General features: G+C 38.0%; 1 protein-coding gene across 2 annotated transcripts in view; it reads right to left on the minus strand.

Moving 5' to 3' along the window:
* NKAIN2 (sodium/potassium transporting ATPase interacting 2) overlaps positions 1 to 24,619 on the minus strand; it is a 1,197,954-nt gene that overhangs the window by 160,781 nt on the left and 1,012,554 nt on the right. For both annotated transcript variants that reach the window (XM_040238999.1, XM_040239000.1), the window contains exon 4: positions 19,486 to 19,686. In XM_040238999.1, coding sequence (XP_040094933.1) covers positions 19,486 to 19,686 — 201 coding nt within the window. The remainder of the gene's footprint in view (positions 1 to 19,485; positions 19,687 to 24,619) is intronic.

A 24,619-nucleotide genomic window follows, 5' to 3' on the forward strand; every position in this document is an offset into this window, starting at 1 on the left:
TTTGAAAGATAAGAATTATATCCACTTTTCTCTGTTTAATAAATCATGAAAATATGTCATGTATTTTAGAACCATTCCTACCAAAATCATTACAGTCACTTATAAGAATCTTCTAGTCAGTATGGTAAATGGAACATAAACAGGAATTCCCTCAGGCAAAGTATAATTAAAATGAAAGTCATTGCTAAGTTTAAAAGACAAAGAGAAAACTTCACCTCCAATGAACAAAATGGAATTAAAACCAAGACAATGAATCTTTCAATTGTATCTTTCAATGTGTAGATATTTAATATGCACCCTAAGAAGAAGAGTTTTACTATGCAATGGGAACTGGGATCAGAAGACTCAGATATGTGCTTTCTTCCAAAAAGAGAAAAGAAATGGAAAGTGGCAGTTTTGATCATGAATGGGAACTGACTGAAAGAGTGTCCTTGAATTATAGGTAGATGAAGCCAGTCACCATGAGAGAACACATATTTTCAGAATTTAAGTAACCAACCCAGGGATTGAACTCGGGTCTCCCACCTTGCAGGCAGACGCTTTAACCTCTGAGCCACCAGGAAAGCCCAAACAATTTTTAGAAAAATATAAATTATCAGTTTCTGTAATCTCAAGAAGCAATTGAAAATATGACAGTCTATATAACAGTTGTTGTTTAGTCACTAAGTCATGTCCATCTCTTTTGTGATCCTATGGCTTGTAGCCCACCAGGCTCTGCTGTCCATGGGATTTCCCAGGCAAGAATATTGGAATGGGTTGCCATCTTCTCAAGCCAGGTATCAAACCTGCACTTCCTGCTTGACAGGCAGATGCTTTACCACTACCTAGACATATTAAATTCATAGTCAGAAATCTGTGCCTTTATTTCATTTCCAACACAGGTAGTTGGTCAAAATTGTTTTCAGGTGATTTCAATAAACTTTGAATATACAGAAATTGTCTCTGTGATATGAACTCTTCCAGGTTACTGAAAAAGAAGAAGTACAGTCTAATGCTTTTTGAGACTCTAGTATGGCCTAACCACTAGTGCCACCTGGGAAGCCTTTATTACTAAGAGTAATGACAAATTGTACAATTATAAAAAAATCATAGTTTAATTTATAAACACAGATTATATCCCAAGTAAAGCATCAAAGTTAATCTATTTATTGATAACAAGAGAACAACAATATGAAAACATATGATTCTTCTGAGGAATGCAAGGAGAGTTCAATTTAGAAAGTTTGTCCTAGTTAGCCACATTAAAGATTCAAGGAAAAAATTATATGATCATCAAAATAAATGGAAAATGTTTAATAATTTTCTGTATACTCTTAACAAAGAAGGAAGAGAAGGAAACTTGATGTATAATATAAAACAAAAGCAAAACAAACCCAGCAAATATCTCCCTTAATATTAAAATATAGAGCATTTACAGTTAAATCCAGAACAAGATGAACATGCCAGATTCCTGCTATTAGATGTATAATTTATTATCATGTTAGCAGATACAAGAAGATCACAAAGATATAAGGTCAAAGGAAAAGGTAGGATACATTATTACAGTTTGCATATGATAATCCCCCTGCACTGAAAATCCAAGAAAACTTACAGGCATGCTTTCAGAACAACTGAGTTCAGCAAGGTTGCTGGACACAAAATAAAAATTATTCCTAAATCTCAGGATATATAGTTGGAGAAAATAGAATTTTTAAAAAAAATCAAGCTCATAATTGTAATAATACTTCAGGTACCTAGAGATGTTTTCTAGGTATAGTAAGAGTTGTGCTAGTCTTTAATGGAGATAATTATTAAATTTATTATATAATATATAAGAATTGAAAAGTGTAGACCTGTGACATTTTTAGTTGGAATAATCAAAATGACAAAAATAATTTATCTCTGCTCCACATTATAAGATATTGTTTATTCCTTAATTAATTTTTAAAGTTAGTTCAATTTGCAACAGTGTTTTTCATATAATTTGATCACTAATTTAAAATTCATATGGAGGAATTAAAGCCTATGAAGAGACACTTGATTCTGAAGAAGAAACAGGAAGTGAGCACTTCCTTGACCAGATATCAAAGCATATTACAAAGCTGTAATAATTAAAGAAGTCAGGCATAAATACAAGAAGAGTCAAAAAATCAGTAGAACAGCATAGAGAGCCTGAAAGACGAGGCATATAGGTAAACAAAAACAACAGAACTAACGACTAGTGGAGAAATAAAGGATTGTTCACTAAATGATGTTAGGACAGCTTTCCATTCTTATGGGAAAAAAATCAATTAGGTATTGTTCAAACATCACACTAATAAAGAAAAGTAAATGTAAAATAAAGAGGTAAATGTGAAAAGCAAATGCTTAGAATATTTGTTTTAGAACAAATACGAGTTGTGTTATTGAGATACCTAGGTGGGTAAAATCTTCCTTAAGTAAAGTTTAAAAAGCACATCTCTTAAAGGAATATATTTGAGAAAATTTGACTGTATCAAGATGATATATTTTTCATGATGGAAAATAGTGTCAGTGGCTCAGTAGTGTCTGACTTTTTGCAACCCTATGGACTATAGCACACCAGGATCCTCTGTCCATGGGATTTTCCAGGCAAGAATACTGGAGTGGGTTGCCATTTCCTTCTCCAGGGGATCTTCCCGACCCGGGGATCAAACCCATATCTCTTGTCTCCTGCATTGGCAAGCAGGTTCTTTATCATGCTCGCACCACCTGGGAAGCCATGATGGAAGTCAAAAACAAAGCTAAAAGAGAAGGGAAAGATTGGAGTAACAATAACCTTAAAAAAATGCTTTTCAGAATATTTTTAAACTAGCAAATATTTCTCAAAACTTGAAAAACAAAGGTAAGACTAGATAGTTCATAGGAAGTAAAACTTAAATTTCTGCAAAGCACATGGAAAGATCCCCATGTTTCTGAGTAATTAAGGAAATACTCCTTGGAAGGAAAGTTATGACCAACCTAGATAGCATATTAAAAAGCAGAGACATTACTTTGCCAACAAAGGTCCATCTAGTCAAGGCTATGGTTTTTCCTGTGGTCATGTATGGATATGAGAGTTGGACTGTGAAGAAACCTGAGTGCCGAAGAATTGATGCTTTTGAACTGTGGTGTTGGAGAAGACTCTTGAGAGTCCCTTGGACTGCAAGGAGATCCAACTAGTCCATTCTAAAGGAAATCAGTCCTGGGTGTTCATTGGAAGGACTGATGCTGAAGCTGAAACTCCAATACTTTGGCCACCTCATGCGAAGAGTTGACTCATTGTAAAAGACTCTGATGCTGGGAGGGACTGGGGGCAGGAGGAGAAGGGGACGACAGAGGATGAGATGGCTGGGTGGCATCACTGACTCAGTGGACATGAGTTTGAGTGAACTCCGGGAGTTGGTGATGGACAGGGAGGCCTGGCGTGCTGCGATTCACATGGTCGTGAAGAGTCAGACACGACTGAGCGACTGAACTGAACTGAACTGAACTGAAGGAAATACACATTGAAACAGGGTGACAGTGCCCACCCCCAGATTACTGAAAAATTTGAAAGTCTAACTTTTCTTAGTTTTTGAGTTTCTTGACAGGAAGAGAGCTATATTAGGATTCACCTTGGTTTTGATCATTTCCTAATTGACCAGTAGGCATTTAGAGGCATCTGCCAGCGGCAGTACAAGTTAGGGGCTGAGAGTAAAAGGATAAATGGAAAAAGAAGATGGGAGTGGTGATGGTGACTGTAGCCATGAAGTCAGAAAACGATTGGTTCTTGGCAGGAAAGCTATGTCAAACTTAGACAGTGTGTTGAAAAGCAGAGACGTTACTCTGCCAACAAAGGTCTGTACAGTCAAGGCAGTAGTCTCCCCAGTGGTCAGGGACGATTGTGAAAGCTGGACTGTCAAGAAGGCAGAGTGCCAAGGAATTGATGCCTTATAACTATGTTGCTGGAGAAGACTCCTAAAAGGCCCTTGGTCAGCAAGGAGATCAAACCAGTCAATCTTATGGGAGATCAACCCTGAATATTCACTGGCAGGACTGATGCTGAAGCTGAAGCTCTAATATTTTGTTCACCTGATGTGAACCTCCGACTCACTGGAGAAGTCCCTGATGCTGGGAAAGATTGAGGGCAGAAGGAGAGGACAACAGAGGATGAGGTGGCTGGATGGCATCACCAATGTGGTGGACATGAACTTGGGCAAACTTTGAGAGATGGTGAGGGACAGGGAGGCCTGGCGTGCTGCAGTCCATGGGGTTGCAAAGAGTTGGACATGACTAGGCGACTGAGCAACAACACTCAAACCTTGCTGAATTCTTCCCAAGATCCCTACATACTGAAAACAAATGATTAATATAGAGAGCTTCTTCTAGTTGCAGGTCACTTTTAAAAATTGCTTTTGACTCTTGTTTCTTACCTATTTAAAAACTTGCTCTTTGATTACAAAATAAAGCAAAATGAAAGTGAAATGGGATTACATCAGGGGTGGAATTTGTAATCAAATTCGCATCATGGGACTTCAATCTCACCCTGGACAGAGGATATAAAGGATCATTGTTGTTTTCCCTTTTGCTGAATTGGAGCTTTGGCAAACCTGCTGAGAGAGGAGTTGAGGAAATAATCTTCATTTTTCTTCCAGCCAGAGTGAACAGTTCCATCTGGAATGTGGGAGCAAAGCCCTCAGCCAAATGGAGATACCCGAGAGTCCCTTGGACTGCAAGGAGATCCAACCAGTCCGTTCTGAAGGAGATCAGCCCTGGGATTTCTTTGGAGGGAATGATGCTAAAGCTGAAACTCCAGTACTTTGGCCACCTCATGCGAAGAGTTGACTCATTGGAAAAGACTCTGATGCTGGGAGGGATTGGGGGCAGGAGGAGAAGGGGACAACAGAGGATGAGATGGCTGGATGGCATCACTGACTCTATGGACGTGAGTCTGAATGAACTCTGGGAGTTGGTGATGGACAGCGACTGAACTGAACTGAACTGAAGTTTGGCCTGAGACATTATAATAAAAGTAACCATTGAATGTGTTGAACTCTTCAGCTAGTCTCTGTTTTTGGTGTTTTGCAATGTCCATAGATTTTCAATTATAATCAAAGTACTGTCTGATGCAGAGAGGCCTTTTTAAGATTGGCAGACTAAAATCCAGTTAGTTGGACGACATACTTGCAGAGTTGTATTTATTATTGGATAAGGCTGTCATATTTAAACTGCTGACTGTACAGAGACAAGACTCGGCAGTCATAAAGACTTATGCTCTTTTCTTTTAATATTCCCCAGATAGCCCTGAAGAATATTGGTATATTGTAACAACTCATTAAAGATCAGTCTAACTGACTCTTAGTTCTGTAGCATGTAAGTATGCTCCAACTAAAGAGCCTCTCTTATTCTTTGGAACTAGAGATATTTCCCTTCCTTCTTCCAAAGTTTCAAGGATATAGAGTTAAAAGCACTGTCCCATAGTCAGAAATTAGAAAGTTGACTGAAAAGGATTCAGAAGTTGAGATAATTTAATAAAATCCAGCCTGGGAGTTATTTTCCAGAAAATTACCTTTAATATGTTAGAAATGTGAACGAGATGGAAGCAGTTCCTACATTAAACATTCTTAGAGACACTATTGGGCAGGAGTTTATTTTGTGCCCTGTAGTCTTAATAGCCATCATCTTAATGATGAAGGTGGAGATAACAAAGGAAACGGAAGTTTCCTGACTCACAAGATCTGATTTCCTCTATTAGCTGGAAGCATGCATCATTGCAAATCTGTAGTTCCTTCATCTCGCTTCTCTGAATCCTGAAGCAATAGTTAGCAGTCTTACCAAAGAGTCCTAATGAGCCACAAAAAGATAGTTAACAAACTTTTCTCCTATAGATTAAGGAACTAGTCAGTGGTAGATGAGTTAAGAATGGTATTCTAGTTCACCTCTTAAATATTTAGGAGTCCCCCTCACCTTAAAAATATGTTCATCATCAAGATAAAAACAAAATTGTTGTATAATTCTTGGTGACCAATCTAATACTAAAGGTAACTGTCGCTCTCTGTACTTAAAATGACCTCCATTTGTAACTACCTGGATTGCCTCCAGCATCATCTATAATTTAATTCTATTTTTCCCAGCTCACCTAGAAGAACTCAAAATGAAATGGTGACTTTGGTTTGTGAGGTCAGAATCAATAGCCATTAAGAGAATGAGGAGATTTTTAAATCTAGGGGAAAAGCAAGTACTTAAAATATCTCTTGCATCAGCCTCAAAATTCTCGGTACTGAGACAATGCAGACAAGGCAGACTTCATCATGAGGCAACATCTTTTGGCCCCAGGTGGTGCTGGTGATAAAGAAGCCACCTGTCTACTTGACTTATAAGAGACGTGGGTTCAGACCCTGCGCTGGGAAGATCCCCTGGAGGAGGAAATGGCAACCCACACTGGTGTTCTTACCTGGAGAATCCCATGGTCAGAGGAGCCTGGTGGGCTACAGTCCGTAGGGTCGCAAAGAGTTGGACATGACTGAAGTGACTTAGCATGCACACATACAGCTTTAAGGCCTGGAGAGATAGGAGTTAATACACGAACTGATTGTCAGTCAAAATAAGAGCTAACGTTCAGCTTTCAGAGTGTTTCAGACTTGTGTGGTGCAGTAGGACAAGCCAAGAGACCCTGCAGAACGACTGAAATAGATGAAAGCTGAAGATAAGAAGAAAATTCTGTGTAAGCTAAGTGTATGAGTTTCTCTAATCATGTCATTGGCATCATGTAAATGCCAGACACCATTTATATACAGCTTAGATACAGCAGATGTTGGCATTTAAGTATAGGTTGCTCTGAGAGAAAATTGCCCTTGAATGGAAGAGGAAGTGTACTGTCAGAGAAAAATGATTTTCTCAGTTAACAGTTATAACCCCAATAATAGAATTGTTGTCAACCAGAGGTTGTGGGGTGGGACAGAAGGAAAGATGTAATGATACCTCAATTCCAATCGAAAAAGGAAAATCAGCTTCAGTTTAAATTGCGGATATGTGGGTTGTATACATAGAACCTTCTCCTCCCTCTCTCCTCAAACCTCAAGGCTTCATGTTAAATGGAACAAATCACATCCTTCGTGGTTCTGCTCTGTTTGGTACAGCTGCCTGCTGCAGGTGGTGCCCTAAAAATATATTGTTTGTTTATTTTGCAATAGAGCAGTCTGCAGAGTGGTACCTAAAAGTGCAGCAGCTCCCTTCTCTTCTGTCAGTGAACCAAATGATGAAAGGCTAAGACCCCTGTCAACCTAGAAGAAAGGACCCAAATAAGAGGCACAGGTACTGCCTGAGGCTCTGCTCCTGATAAGTTCCATTTTCTTTGGATTCATGAAGCAAAGCTGAGAAGCAGACTGTCATCAGAGGCTCTGACTGGGTTTCGGGGAAGTAAAGCCAAGCAACACACCACCATTGTTGGGAGAATCATTGTATTTCTCTGGAAATTAATGTCCGTAAGCATATGGGGTCTAAAGGGAAGGAAAAAAAACGTGTAATGGATCACAAAAGGAAAATAAAAGCACAGATTAATCTTAGTGCTTTTTTATTCATTAATTTAAATGATCAAATAATTGTCACAGCCAGACCGACAGGGCACTCAGTTTACTGTTTACCGTTGTTGAACACAATACAATAACTTCTATTTGAAAATGTTTTACACGTGAGAGTTAAAATAATGATACACAAAGTCATATTTTCCTTAATATTATTCCAGACTTTCCCCATTGAATGAAACTGTAAAAAGACATTCACCAAAATTTCAAGGTTTGCATGAATTAATTGGCATAGAGGGGTCACTGGTGATAATGAGTCAGGTCAATCCAACTTTGGCACAGTCTGATGGATGATAAAGTAAAATGTTATACTAGAAGGGATTTACTATAAAAAGTTTGAAAACTTTTGACTTAAACAATCAAATATTTCTCTAAAATTCAGTGCTATGAAATGCCCTGGATTATTAACAGGGATGGAGCCATATTTGCAGTTAGCATTAATCCAAACAGTCACATGGGAAAGAACTCCTTCATTAAGTAAAATACAATACTATGAATAGTTAGGAGAAGGATAGAAGTGAGAAATATATTGTATGAGAAGTTGGTTTTGACTCGTCGGGTTACTGCTTGAGAGAAATTTAACAATGGGTGGGAGTTGGCACAGATGTAGCCATGGAGCCACAAGGACAGGCCTAGGCATGAAAATAATGACTGGAAATTGTATACCCAGTGTGGAGGACTGTGTGGGCTGAGAACAGTAGGGTTTAAAATCCTATTTGTAGGACTGGTAAAAGCAAAGGGTATGGAGAGACTATCACAGATGGTTCTTTTCCTACTGTGTAAACAATATTTAGCTTAAGTGTGTTTGCCCATATATTTATTCTTTTTCACTCAAGTATAAGACACTAAACAATGAATTCTCTCTTGTATTATAGGTATCATTATAAATCATTTTTACATCCTTCTTTTGAGATGACTTGCTGTTATTTAACAAGTATAATGCATTCTACTATTATTAATTCTATCACTGTGTGTAGAAGTTTCTGTGAAGAAGAAATTTCCATCGAAGATGTATTTCTCAAAAATGTGTATCATAATAATTGATCATGCCTGGAAAGACATCTTAAAGGCAATGATATTATATATGACCAAGGAAGATGGTGGCCTTTGTTGAAGTTCAACAGCTTGTCATGTTTTCAAAAATATTCCATTTCACTATATTTTTATATACTTTTTTCTTTCTGAAATAATTTATGACTATAAAGTTAAATACAAGAAATGAGATTTTACTGGGTTTACTGTATAATACTCTATGGAGGTAATTTCAACTTTAATATTATTCAAGAAAACCCAATTATTATTGATTTGTCATAGGCTATAATCTTCTCTACCATGTTAAATGTATTGGTATTTTTATTCCACGGTGTTTCTAAGCATTTTGACAGATCAAGTGATATAATGTGATAAATCAAGTGATATTATGCTTTGGGAGTAAGCAAGTGCTTCACACATTACATATAGAAGCAGATACTGTAATCTGATGATAATGGTTGATGTGGGATAAAACTTGCCCCGTGTAGGCTGGTGTGTTGTTACACTAAACAGTATCACACTGGCTTTAAGAATCATGGTTCTATCCGGGGAGTAAGTAAGCTTAGTGGGATTCCGTTCATTTTTGCACACCACTGTGAGTGAATCCGACAAAATAGTAGTGTTCTCCAGAGCAGTGGAAGAAACTGAGCTAAGGAGAAAATAAATATACCACCTTTATTGTTTTCAAGGCAATTTATTAGACATTATCTCATCTAGTTCATAATTACAAAATAGTTTATTATACAGCTGGGTGTAAAATTTAAGGATTGTTACTCCCAGACTGTGCATATTTTACCTGATAGTTCTGAACTTGCGTGTAGGGAATACTAGTGGATATTAAAGGCAAGAAAAAAATCTTAGATTTAATTTGACTTTAGAGACTGTTCAAGTTCTTGTGCTCTGTTTGTTCACAGACTCATGAAACTGCTCACCGATGTACAAGGACACCTTTCAGGAATAAAGCAAAATAAAATAAAGGGCGTGATAACTGATTGTTCAGGGTTTATTTTTACCAAAACTTGATTGACATCTGTGGATAAGATATGAAGGTGTTATGCTCTGAAGTGATTATGTTCAAATGACTTTGTTAATTTCTAGAGAAATTGAGAGTAGATTAGAAATTTAAACATGTGCCCATTTCAGAAGTATCCATTGGTCTCGATATTTCTTACTATCAGGGGTAAATCCAGCTGGGGTTCCAAACTTGGTTGTAGAACATCATTTATGCGTTTTGGAACACAGTTGTACCAAAAAATGCCCTTTCCCAATTCTATTTAGGTCTTCCCTCGTGGCTCAGACGGTAAAGAATCTGCCTGAAATGTGGAAGAGACCTGGGACTGATCCCTGGGTTGGGAAGATCCTATGGAGAAGGGCATGGCAACCCACTCCAGTATTCTTGCCTGGAGAATCCCCATGGATAGAGGAGTCTGTTGGGCTGCAGTCCACGGCGTTGCAAAGAGCCGGACATAACTGAGTGACTAAGCACAACTCTATTTACCACCTTCATTCTCCTGATTAAGCAACTTGGCCATTGGAAAAAATCCCCTGTTTACAATTGAAATTTGATTTTTCTTCCCATATATTTGTGATGATTTGTATAAACTATTCTGATGTTACAGAAAGACAGATCACATTTATTTCCTTTACTGACAGACAGGTCTCTGTATCTGAATACGTGGGAGAACGGGAGTTGAAACAGTGTGTTTAGTATTTGAAGCCAAGCAGTAAAGCTGTTGAACCATTCTGGGAGCTAGGAAAGAAATTGAGTGCTTGTCATTCTGTCCATTTCCATCACACGCAACAAGCAGTTTTGTGCTAAAAACTTTTGAACAGTTTTGGACATTGGACTAGAATCAGAAGTTCTACACCAGCTCACTGTTCAGTGTGGAGGTATGGTAAACAGTGTTTAAGTACACGAATTCAGTATTTGACCATAGGTTAGTTATGTGAGTAACTCTTCCCTGTAGCTCAAATGGTAAAGAATTTGCCTGCGATGCAGGAGATTAGGGTTTGATCCCAGGGTCAGGAAAATCCTCTGGAGAAGGGAATGGCAATCCACTCCAGTATTCTTTTTTTTAAATTAATTAATTTATTTTAATTGGAGTCTAATTACTTTACAATATTATGGTGGTTTTTTTTTGCCATACATTGATATAAATCAGCCACCACTCCAGTATTCTTGCCTGGAGAAGTCCATGGACAGAGAAGCCCGGTGGGCTACAGTTTGTGGGGTCGCAAAGAGTCAGACACGACTGAGCGACTAACACACACGTACACAACTAGTCGTATAACTTATGTGTTTGACCCTGCAGTACAGGAAGGGAAGTAACTTGTAAGGCCCAGAAAGGAACTGGTAGAACAACCAGAACTGTGGTACCATCTTGGCATATAAAATCATCTGCCTGACCAAGCACCTTGCTTTTCTATGCAATTCATATTTGAGGAATCAGCAATAAAAGGAAAGGGATGGGACTGATATTTCTGGAGAAACTTTTGAAAAATATACCCACCTCTGCCCTACCTCAGATAAAAGGACAAAAAATTTCTAGAAGTATATTCTGTTTATAGTAATCTTTTAAACAGCTAGGTAGGTAATTCCTAGTCTCAGCTAGCATCAGCAATCTGTGCTTTAGGGGGATGTATGGGGGATCCAAGACCGCCCTCTCAGCAGTACCTGAGAACTAAGCGCCTGCTTCCTGTGCTCTGGCTCAGTCTGCAGGGGCTGAGGAAGGAAGGAAGGAAAGAAGGAACAGAAAGAAAGAAGGGAGAAACCACTGCTTTAGATTAATGGCCTCCAAACATTTTGGCTCCTACATACCCTGAAATAAATTTTTTAAAATTCCGCTTGAAACTATGTGGGCTTGAAACTGTCTACATTTGAAATTCATGTTTGATATTTTTCATCATTTGTATAAATGGCTTCAAAGGCACTTTATTTTGGTATAGTATACATATCAATATATTTTAAAGATATATTATTTACTCATATTTCCAGTGGAATTTGAATACTGCTATGATGTGTTCACTTTCTTTCATTTAAGAACACATCTACACACTTCTATAATGATCATTATGTAAAAAATAAAATTTCATTTGATGTCCATTTTTGATTAATACTAGAATGGGATGGAGTTTAGCATGAATTCTATTCTAGTTGTTTTTTTATTAGGTATTTATTTATTATAAATATATAATATAAATAATCATTTATTTATTATATATAATATTATATACAAATATAAATATTTATGAATGATATATGAATGATGTGAATATAAATATATAAGTGATATATTACATAGTATAAATATATAATATATTAGGTATATATTTATTTAGGAAAAATATTGTTCTTTCAAAAATAGAGAAGTAGGGAAGGCTTTTTGTTACAATGACATCACTCAACTTCTGCAGCTTCCTTGAAATTGGGTGCCACATTTACATATTTACCTATCATAAGAATTATTTCAAGTAATCTACCAATTGGTAAGTCTATAAGGTTTTCCTTCAGTTTTAATGGAAGCAAAGAATTGGAAAGTTCTTGATTTGCAGCAGCAATTTCTGGGAGGTATACAAAGAACACCACCAAGATAAAATAAACAACAATTATACTTATAACTCTTTCTCATAAAGGCACCTAGATTAATCTGATGTATATAAAATTTGCGGGAAATATTTAATTTCAATATATGTGTTGATATAATATTTTTGTCTATGAAAAGTATTTGTGCCTCAAGTGTATTTGAATCAAATTATGGAGCTGCATTACTTTACTAGAGTGTGAGATGAGTACAATTGTGCAGTCAGACTTCGGCAATACGTGAACCGTGAACTTCCTGATGTTCAAGCTGGTTTTAGAAAAGGCAGACGAACCAGAGACCAAATTGCCAACATCTGCTGGATCATTGAAAAAGCAAGAGAGTTCCAGAAAAACATCTATTTCTGCTTTATTGACTATGTCAAAGCCTTTGACTGTGTGGATCACAATAAACTGTGGAAAATTTTGAAAGAGATGGAAATACCAGACCACCTGACCTGCCTCTTGAGAAACCTGTATACAGGTCAGGAAGCAACAGTTAGAAAAGGACATGGAACAACAGACTGGTTCCAAATAGGAAAAGGAGTACATCAAAGCTGTATATTCTCACTCTGCTTATTTAACTTCTATGCAGAGTACATCATGAGAAACGCTGGGCTGGAAGAAGCACAAGCTGGAATCAAGATTGCCGGGAGAAATATCAATAACCTCAGATATGCAGATGACACCACCGTTATGGCAGAAAGTGAAGAGGAGCTAAAAAGCCTCTTGATGAAAGTGAAAGAGGAGAGTGAAAAAGTTGGCTTAAAGCTCAACATTCAGAAAACGAAGATCATGGCATCTGGTCCCATCACTTCATGGGAAATAGATGGGGAAACAGTGGAAACAGTGTCAGACTTTATTTTTTTGGGCTCCAAAATCACTGCAGATGGTGACTGCAGCCATGAAATTTCCTTTCCTTACTCCTTGGAAGGAAAGTTATGACCAACCTAGATAGCATATTCAAAAGCAGAGACATTACTTTGCCAACAAAAATCCGTCTAGTCAAGGCTGTGGTTTTTCCAGTAGTCACGTATGGATGTGAGAGCTGGACTGTGAAGAAGGCTGAGTGCTGAAGAATTGATGCTTTTGAACTGTGGTGTTGGAGAAGACTCTTGAGAGTCCCTTGGACTGCAAGGAGATCCAACCGGTCCATTCTAAAGGAGATCAGTCCTGGGTGTTCTTTGGAAGGAATGATGCTAAAGCTGAAACTCCAATACTTTGGCCACCTCATGTGAAGAGTTGACTCATTGTAAAAGACCCTGATGCTGGGAGGGATTGGGGGCAGGAGGAGAAGGGGGCGACAGAGGATGAGATGGCTGGATGGCATCACTGACTCGATGGATGTGAGTCTGAGTGAACTCTGGGAGTTGGTGATGGACAGGGAGGCCTTGTGTGCTGCAATTCATGGGGTCACAAAGAGTCAGACACGACTGAGCGACTGAACTGAACTGAACTGAACTGATGGAGCTGCAGGTTTGGCTAATTAGTTTTTGTAAAATGACAATTTCAGTAACATAAATGGTGAATCATTTTTCATTGCATAACAGACATACCAGATCAAATTTACATTTTGTCTTAAAAACACTGTCTTAATTTTTCAGCTCAAATATTTCATCTCAAGTAAATGACATCCACATTGTCATCCTTGCACTTCTGAATACAACAATAGCTGGGTATCATCTGCTCACACCATTTTTCCCACTCACCTGTTTGAGATGGTGCAAGTTCACAACTTAGATTTCATATCTGCCATTTTAATAGCAACTTCCAAGGCTAAGTGAAAATCAGAATCCAAATCTTTGAAAATCAAGCTTCCATGGATGTGTTTCCAGATTATAGGGAAAAAAACAGCAGGAGCAGTAAGGCCCTTTACTCTCATGCATGCACCACACACTTCAGCAACATTCAGAGAAACAACATGTCCCATTACCAGAACAACCCTAGGTCAACTTGGATAAAGTTTGCATTCAGAATTTTGCAAATTTCTCTACCAGTGGTATTCTTAGGCAAATCCTAGCAAGCCAGATAGCAAATGTATATCATTAACTGGAAACAATTGGAAACATCTGCTGCTGCTGCTGCTAAGTCGCTTCAGTCCTGTCCAACTCATGTGGGACCCCATAGATGGCAGCCCACCAGGCCCCCGTCCCTGGGATTCTCCAGGCAGGAACACTGGAGTGGGTTGTCGTTGCCGTCTCCAAACTCTATCCATTTGAAAGGCACATATTTTACCTTCAAAATTTGTTTCACCACAGTATGTTGAACAATGATTTCCATCATTTCAAGCACTCTACAAAGTTTTATAGAGAATAGATGTAACTGAGGGATAAACTTGGCAGTGAACCTATTTTTTTAGCTATGAACAGTGTACCGGAACCTTTTCTAAAGTTTTCTGTGACTTCCCTGCTAATTTGTAGACACTTTCTAAACCAGTTTTAATGGCTGCAGGAAATAGTAAGCTTATTTATGTTTTTACCAATATCCTCTACTGGTCTCTTAAAAAATTAATAGTCAACTTGCTTAGAAGTGTGTCAGAAGTAAAAGAAATAGAGGAAAATGTAGCCTAGCAATTTTGGTTGGAGAACTTCATGTTAAATTTAGAGATATTGGTCCTCTGAGCGACTTCACTTTGACTTTTCACTTTCAAGCATTGGAGAAGGAAATGGCAACTCATTCCAGTGTTCTTGCCTGGAGAATCCCAGGGACGGGGGAGCCTAGTGGGCTGCCGTCTATGAGGTAGCACAGAGTCGGACACGACTGAAGTGACTTAGCAGCAGCAGAGAAGAAAGGGATTTTGTTTTCCAATGAATTGTCTGGATATGTTTCAAAATAAAAAGTTACTGCAGTTACTACGATAAAAGTTTCCTTTAGTGGTTCATTCATTTACCTTTCTTTGTAAAGCTACTCTCTTTTCATTGTGTTGGTTACAGGAAGTGAGGTATGTGTGTGTAATACAAATAGAAGGGGGAAGGTGCAAGCAGTGACAGATTTCCTCTTCTTGGGCTCTAAAATCACTGTGAATGGTGACTGTAGTCATGAAATTAGAAGATGATTACTTCTTGGCAGGAAAGCTATGACTAACCTAGACAGTGTGTTAAAAACCAAAGACATCACTTTGCCGACAAAGGTCCATGTAGTCAAGGCTATGGTCTTTCCAGTAGTCATGAGCAGATGTAAGAACTGGACAATAAAGAAGGCAGAGTGCCAGAGAATTGATGCTTTTGAACTGTCGTGCTGGAGAAGACTCTTGAGAGTCCCTTGGAAAGCAAGGAGATCAAACCAGTCAGTCCTAAAGGAAATCAACCCTGAATATTCTTTGGAAGGACTAATGCTGAATGCGGAAGCTCCAGTATTTGACGACGTGATGCTAAAAACTGACTCTTTGGAAAAGACCTTGATGCTGCCTAAGCTTGAAGGCAGAAGGAGAAGAGGGCAACAGAGGATGAGATGGTTGGATGGCATCACCGATTCAATGGCCATGAACTTGGGCAAACTCCAGGAGATGGTGAGGGACAGGGAACCGTTGCATGCTGCAGTCCATGGGGTTGTGAAGAGTCGGAAACGACTTGGTGACCGAACAACGACAAATACAGGTGAGATATATATACCTCCCTTCCCCTCACCCATGGAAGACATAGCTAATTAATAAAGGCATTCTTTGCTATTGAAGAGAAGTCTGAATTTGGGGGTTTCACGAATCTGTTACGCATCAGCTGATGTTGGCATGCTGGTTTAAGTCTGTCTTCCTATCCTTGGTACCAAGAAAAGCTTAGATTAGCATGTCCGCCCTCCACATGTACTAGGTAAGAAATCTTGGGAAAGGCTTTGAGTCTGTCCTGCTGCTCTCCCAGGACTGTTACACAAATCAAAAGATTAACTTCTTGTAAATGCATTTTGTAAACCATACAGTTATAGTCACATTTTCTGAAGAAATCAGGTTCATTGTGTCGTAATGTAAACAGCATCATCTCTTTAGTTCATCTCCTCCTGGGCTCTTTCCATACGTATTTATTTTATCTATTTTGTAGGTGCAGTTTTTTAAAAAATTGGATTTTATTAAAACTGTGCACACCTGTATTCCCTTTGAACGTGATATCTGATCCTAACTAGAAGAAAATGCTGCTGGAGAAGGAGAATGCTGGAAACCTCACACCTGGCTGATCATTATGATGCCGTGGCAGTCCTTTCTGCTCGGCTGGAGGCTGTGTGATTAATAGCCTCTCTTCCCAATTATGTGGATATTATACTCTTCTTCCTTTGGCTGGAGATGGGAGATATCTTATGAATGTGCAATGCAAATGTGGGCTTTGTGAATGCTAATTTCAAAATCAGCTAGGAGTTGATTGGCAGGAAACCGAACAATGGGGTGACAGGCGTGCCAGGGGTTAGGAAGCTGTGAAAGAGAGGCTGAGTGAAGGTGGAGAAGAAGAGCTGGAGAGATTTGGAGTTAATCAAGGGCCGTTGCTGGAACAGCAGCCATTTATGAAAGCAGATCTAAGCCAGATATCCTGGAAGAGAGAGTAGCTTCAAAGACAGGTGAAAGAGAAGTGTGGGAGTTTAGCTGACTTCACAGAAAGCAGGACGGAACTAAGAAGCCAAGATGATGCCATAACTGCCACAAACGTATTCTCTGTACCACGTTCCCGAAGTGTGCCTGTCTGCCGTGTGTGTGTACCCTGGGGAACTACGCCCATTTCTGACCTTGACAGCCTCAAGCTCAGAGATGCTGTCATTTGTTTCTCTAGATGCCAGCAGGGAGCATCACTCAGGAAATGTTCACTGGACTGGACCGAACTAAACATTGGATTGTCAGGAAGATGATTTGAGTAACAAGAGAAGAGGAGAAGCAGAGAAGCAGAGATTCAAGCCACTGTTTCATCCCTTGTTGTTGTTGAGTCACTAAGTCGTGTCCCACTCTTAGCAATCCCATGGACTTCATGCAGCATGCCTTAAACAGGGCAAAAGAAGTGATCAGAATGACTGTAGGAACATATTTAGTTGGAAGGCTTCTGCTAACTGGGCAGAGCAAATTCAAGATCAGCCCTGTTTTGGTTTGCATTCTAAAAAACTAGTTTAAGATGTGCTAGGTTTTCTACATAGCAGATGCTTTCAGCTCAAGGCTGGCTAGACAATAACAAACCCAAAGACAGAAAGTGTGTGGAAACTTTTCCAAAAATGGCTTGGGCTGCTGACTTACTCTCTCAGGTGATACAGTCAGCATAGCAAAAGAACTCCCCCAGAAGGAAGAGCAGGTGGAAAGGGCAAAGGTGAAGATGCCACATCCCATGATGACCTGCTCAAACTATTGCTCCACTCAGCTGGGGGCAGTGTCGACAGGAGGATCGAGAACCAGCAGCTTGATATATTGGTCTCATCTGCTCTTAGAGACACTCCATCCATCTTCTCTACACTCTAGCCACTTTGCCTTTACAGATGATTTTTACTTATGTAAAAATATTTTTTTCTTTGGGCAGTATGTCAGCGTCAACACATGTTTCCATGTCCAAATGTATTTCCTCAGCAAATTATCTGTGAACCAGAATTTCATGGCAGTTTAATAAATCTGCGAGTAGTTTATTCATACACACATTAATTCAAATAACTCTCTAAAATAGTCATATATTTAACTATCCATGCACACAGACTATACGTTTACATCATCCTTGACGCATCTATGGAAGTTTTCCAAAAATTATGGATACAGTTAAAAAAAAAAAGATAAAAAGGGAGTTTCAAGGAAGCAACAAGGAAGAAACATTTTCTCTAAAATTCCTCTGTAACATGTAGGAAGACATTTTATCTGTCACTAAATACCAGAAATATTTTACTTTTCCCATATGAGAATGAATGCTTCACCTAAATGAATTTTACATAATGAAATGACTAGTTCCATTCCATCAAATCTCACTTTACTTAAATATAATAAAAATGAACAGTTATAGAATTTAAAACTATCATGGAAGCTTTTTTTTTTTTTTAAATTAAGAAGTGCTTCAGGTTGGACACATTCAAGGGAGATCACTCAGTGCTTTAGCCAAGAACGTAATTCAAATATTGTGGAAATAATTTATGCTGCTCCTCAAATATTTACAGTTCTTCCTCCTTTCTGGCTGATTTGTGATTGGGTAGGAATCTGTCTAGTTCTGGACGATGAGCTATGGGCAGTGAGCTTTCTCTCTCAAGCAGGAGCATTTTTGTGCCAATGTAGACACTTCAGACCTCTTCCTGCCATCTGGCATGGCAGCCATGATGACTGAGATGGTGGCTGTGCTCCTATCCTTGTTTCCTTAGCGACCAGTGATTGGTCAAACTTCTTGCTCACCCATAAGAATAAACCTTTGTGGTTTTTAGTCACAGAAACTTGGGAAGTGCTCATAGCACAGCATATATAGTATATAATTATATGTGTATATGTATGTTTATATATATTCCTCATTAAAAAATATAACAACTATATATTAGTTATGTACTCTAAAACACACACTTATGTACTTTCTTTTTAAATTCCTGAAGAGTTTTATATGAACCAGCTGGTACCATTCTACCCAGAACATTTTATGTCCTGTTATTTAAGAATTGTGAGTTACTGTCATTCTCAAAGTAATTAACTAAAGAAAGGTTAAAAAAAAGATTCTATTTGTATTATTTGTTGTTAAAAATTAAGACTGTGGACCTCAGCTGAAGATCTACATAGAGCCTAAGAAAATACACATAGATCTGCATACATGATCTGTAATAAATGGAGACATGTATAATAAAGTTGCCTTAACTTTATGAATCCCACAAAATTACACATTTAGCATTAGCGAAAGTTCTTCTCAAGAAAGGGAGTTAATCTCTTTATCATAGGAATATAATGTAAAAAAATGTTTTATATAACATAGTAATATACAAATGTGTTCTATAAATATACAAAAACAAAGGAATTATTTATAACTCCAACTTTCTTCCTGTAGAGGGAGCATTATTTATTGGCAGAATACTATGAAAAATAGGGGTGTGATAATCTAGAAGTAGAATTCATAGAAAAGCTGAATTGTTTTGAAAAAGAGAGACGGTGATCAAAGATGATGGATGGTACCTGGGGGAAATCTAAGAAGAAGATTTTAAGGGAGAAGGGAATTCCCAGAATTAACAGCATACCCAGAAAGGATCACTCGGTCCATGACATAGCCTGGTTTAACCTGACAAATCCCTGTTAAAAGTGGCAGTGATTAGGAAAAAGCACACAGCCACCTTCTACCCACAGGTTCCAACTGCGTGTGCTGAGTATACACAGAAATAAAACAATTCGGGAAACACTAGAAGGAGTGGTTGGCTGTCAACACTTACTGCGAGGACAATCTGGAGGGAACTGTGAGCCACTTCTATGTACTGGTACTCCAGAAAACACCCTGAGACCGTGATGTAGCGATGGTCTTCTGGGGCCCAGTCTGGGGCAGGAGTCACTGATGTCACCGTACATCCTGGTCCATTCTCCATCCACCAAGATCGGTGCATTGAAATATTAAAAGTCAGGATAAGGTCTGTTTCCTGCAAGAAGGCAATTTAAAAGAATGAGAATTACTTCACAAATGTTAGCTTATTTGGACTGATTTGCTTTAGTTTCCCATTTTGAAGTGTGTTTTTTCCCCCCTCCCCTTGCTGTATTTTATACGCACAAAGAGCAAATGTGCTCAGTTGTGTCCAATTCTTTGAGACCCCATGGACTATAGCCTGCCAGGCTCTTCTGTCCATGGAATTTTCCCGGCAGGAACACTGGAGTGTGCTATCATTTTATAGGGAGAAAAGTAGCTAGATCTAAAGTCAAAATTCCACCTGGAAAATATGTGTCTGTTAATTTCATTTATGAAGGTTTGCCTGACTACAATAATATAAATAAGAGTATTATTAGTAAAACTGTCAGTCTTACATTGTTATACTGAAAAATCTTAGCTTTTAGAACTTGTAAATATTACAAAGGGAGTGGTTTTAACTATTTTGTCAACTGAAGTTCATCTTAAAAGTGCTATTTTCCTCTCCCTTAGAATATTTACCTTTTGTACATTTTTTAAGGGGCTTACCTGGTGACTCAGACTGCAAAGAATCTGCCTGCAAATGCAGGAGATCGTGGTTTGATCCCTGGGTTGGGAAGATCTCCTGGAGAAGAGAACGGCTCTCTGCTCCAGTATTCTTGCCTGGAGAGTTCCATGGACAGAAGAGCCTGGCAGGTTACAGTCCATGTGGTCATAGAGAGTTGGACATGACTGAAGTGACTAACTTGCATTGCACATTTTAAATGTTAAAACTGTACATCAGTTTGGCAAAACACCCTGCTTATTTAACTTATATGCAGAGTACATCATGAGAAACGCTGGACTGGCAGAAATACAAGCTGGAATCAAGATTGCCGGGAGAAATATCAATAACCTCAGATATGCAGATGACACCACCCTTATGTCAGAAAGTGAAGAGGAACTAAAAAGCCTCTTGATGAAAGTGAAAGAGGAGAGTGAAAAAGTTGGCTTAAAGGTCAACATTCAGAAAACGAAGATCATGGCATCTGGTCCCATCACTTCATGGGAAATAGATGGGGAAACAGTGGAAACAGTGTCAGACTTTATTTTTGGGGGCTCCAAAATCACTGCAGATGGTGACTGCAGCCATGAAATTAAAAGACGCTTACTCCTTGGAAGGAAAGTTATGACCAACCTAGATAGTATATTTAAAAGCAGAGACATTACTTTGCCGACTAAGGTCTGTCTAGTCAAGGTTATGGTTTTTCCAGTAGTCATGTATGGATGTGAGAGCTGGACTGTGAAGAAGGCTGAGCACCGAAGAATTGATGCTTTTGAACTGTGGTGTTGGAGAAGACTCTTGAGAGCCCCTTGGACTGCAAGGAGATCCAACCAGTCCATTCTGAAGGAGATCAGCCCTGGGATTTCTTTGGAAGGAATGATGCTAAAGCTGAAACTCCAGTACTTTGGCCACCTCATGCAAAGAGTTGACTCATTGGAAAAGACTGATGTTGGGAGGGATTGGGGGCAAGAGGAGAAGGGGGCGACAGAAGATGAGATGGCTGGATGGCATCACTGACTCGATGGACGTGAATCTGAGTGAACTCCGGGAGTTGGTGATGGACAGGGAGGACTGGCGTGCTGCAGTTCATGGGGTTACAGAGAGTCGGACACGACTGAGTGACTGAACTGAACTGAACATAATATTGTGGTTAGTGGTAAAATATGTAAGACCTTTACTTAATAAAATAATATAGCTTGCCCCTCCATTATTATTTTAGAAAATCAGGATCTTTCCAATCTTGCCCACTTCCACTATAAAATTGGTCATAATATTTCATAGAAAATATCATTAGCAAATTATTGAGGGGTGAAGATAGTTAAATCAACAACTCTTTAGATGAGGTATACTATGTTAGGTGATGTGCAGCTACAAATGGAATGAAGGTAGTGTCTGTGCTGCAGAGCTTGAAATCACATACACAAATGTGAAGCTATCAGTAGCACAGGGACAAATGTTGTTTTCTAGGAAGAGAATGGTTAGAAGAAATGCGCAGATGCATCTTTGTATTTAACAAGTCATGAGGAAAAGATGATTTCTAACAGAGAGGTTCAGTGGTGGAAATGGAATTATTTCAGTGGTAAAGCTGCAAGACAATCATAGATGCCAGCTACTCTTATTCCAAAATGAAGTGCTTAATAGGAAATATTAAGATATGTCCACTTAAACTGAACTTATGAAAGCGTTGAACATAACTGATCAGGGAATTTGGGGAGGGGAAAGGGTGTTCTTTTAATGTGCTAAGTCACTTCAGTCGTGTCCGACTCTCTGTGACACTATAGACTAGAGTCTGAACTATTTTGAGTCTCATCATCTCCACAGAGTGGTGGAGGGGGGAGGGGATAATTTCTCTTTTCTTCAAGCCTATTGAGAAAGGCTTCAAAATGTCCTTGGAACCTGGGATATACAACAGACTAGTTTATGACTCGGAGAAGGCAATGGCACCCCACTCCAGTACTCTTGCCTGGAAAATACCAAGGATGGAGGAGCCTGGTGGGCTACAGTCCATGGGGCTGCTAAGAGTCGGACACAACTGAACGACTTCACTTTCACTTTTCACTTTCGTGCATTGGCAAGATGAATTTCAAAATAAAGCTTATGACTGGAGCTACTGTTAAGTGGTCAAACAGAGTCTGGTTTTTATTGCATTAGTTGATTTTTGATGGTGAATCAGTCTAGTATAAATCCCACTTGGTTGTGCTGTGTAGTTATTTTTGTACATTGTTGAATTTTGTTTGAAAACATTTTGTTGAGGATATTTGCATCTATATTTGTACAGGTATTGATATGTAATTTTCTGTAATGTTGTTATGTGGGTTTGGCATTAGATTAATACCAACTCATAAAGTCAGTTAGGAAGTTTTCCATTTGCTTCTATCTTCCAGAACAGACTGCAGAAAATTGAGACAATTTATTTCTTAAATGCTTGGTAGAATTCACCAGTGAACCCCTCTGGGCCTGGGGCTTTCTGTTTTGAAAAGTTATTAATTGATATAAATATTGAATATACATATTTATATTAAGTATATTAAATGGACATAGGCCTATTTCTTCTTGTGTGACTTTTGGTAGTTTGTGACTTTAAAGAAATGTGTCTATTTCAGTCCGTTTCATCTAGATTATCAATTTTGTAGACATGGAGTTCAGCTCTATACTGAAGTCTCTCTTCTCTACTGTAGCAGGTAAAATAAAATCTATCTTGCCATTTTTAATAAGTGACCAGTGCATTTTTTTTTTAACAGCTGTCATACTTCTTACTTGGTTTGCTTTCATTTCACAAAGTACATAATTTACTAGTTTTTTTGTAAGAACAGGTGAATGACTAAGTCTGAAGTGTTTTAACCTTAATTTTATATTAATTGACTGATATTTTGGCTGGATATATTCTTTTTTGTTGAAAATAATTTTCTCTCAGAACTGTGTGGACATGTCTCCATTATGTTCTAGTTTCTGTTATTACAGTTAATAAATCTGATGTCACTTTGTTCCCTGTAATTTTTTTAATGTAACCTGTTTTCATTCTTTTGTTCTCTTGTGTCTTTTTGTTTCAAAAAGTGAAATAGTTCAAAAACATCAAAAAGTGCAGAAGATAGTCTGAAAAAACCATTATACCCACCACTCAGTTTCATTAAATCTTATGTTATATTTGCTTTAAGACATTTTAAAATAAAATTTTATACATATAAATGATGCCTCATCTGAGGTCTTCCTAAATATGATTTCCCTCTCTTTCTCTCCACAGATAATTACTATCTTGATTTTAGTGTTATTATTCTCATGAAAGTTTTTTTGTGGTTTCACTGAATATTTACATATTTATTAATAATATAAAATGAAAGCTTTTTAGGTTTTAAAGTGTTTATGTACTCTGTCATATATTTTGGTTCCATGTTATATTTTTAAGGTTTATTGATATAAAAAAATTTTTAGCTTCAAATTCTGAACTTCAGTAAGACAGTATCTTGATGGGTTTCTTTTTCACTTAGTTTGTAGAGCATCTGGAGGGTCTTTCCATCCAAGAGCCATTTACTTTCCTTCTAGAAGTCAACCTACATTATACCTTTAGTGGTTCCCTCCCCTCGACTTTTTCTGTTACTGCAGGAAATTCCTTTCAGACAAATTCCTATCTGTCTTCCAGGATTGATCCCTCACATTCTTATTTTTTCTTTCCTATTGTTCATCTTACATTTCTCTTTAGTCTCTTGGAGATTTTCTTTATCAAGTCTTCCCAAACTTATAGAACTATATCTTTAATTTTTAATACGTTGAACTTTCAAGAGCTAATTCTTCTCCAATTATTGATTTTATATAGTTAATATTGTTGAATTGTCTCCTGGCTATAACTTTTCTTATCTTCTGCATACTTAATCTTTTAAATTGTGTTTCCTAAATTGTTTTAGATTTATCACAGTTACTTATTTTTACTAAATAAGTAATCAGATAAATAAATAACATTAACAGTAATTATTAAGGATCTATCCTGTGCCCTAGGCAATGTTCCTACCTTCATGAGTGTTAATTTTGCAGTGGGTGAAATTGATAACAAATGTATAAATGTATGAAAATATCTATGTAGTGATTAATACATGCAGAAATATAAACTCAAGAAATAGAGTAACAAAGAATTGGGTGCTGGTGGGGGAGTGTAATGCAATATTACATATATTAGTAAGAAAAGATGTCTTATTATTTTGTATTTGCACAGGGCTCTGAATGAAGTGTAGGAGTAAAGACAGCAGGTGTGGGAAGAGCATTCCAAGCAGAGGGAAGAGCCAGTGGGAACACCCTGAAGACTTTCTATTATGTTTATTTTTTTTCTGACTTTCCTATTTGAGCTGTTCCTTAGAACTCTCTCATAAAAGTTCATACCAAAGAGAAGCCAAAACTTAACTGGCATTTTGTCATTCAT

Source organism: Oryx dammah, unplaced genomic scaffold (assembly GCF_014754425.2).
Source record: "Oryx dammah isolate SB20612 unplaced genomic scaffold, SCBI_Odam_1.1 HiC_scaffold_4, whole genome shotgun sequence".
Taxonomy (NCBI): Eukaryota; Metazoa; Chordata; class Mammalia; order Artiodactyla; family Bovidae; genus Oryx; species Oryx dammah.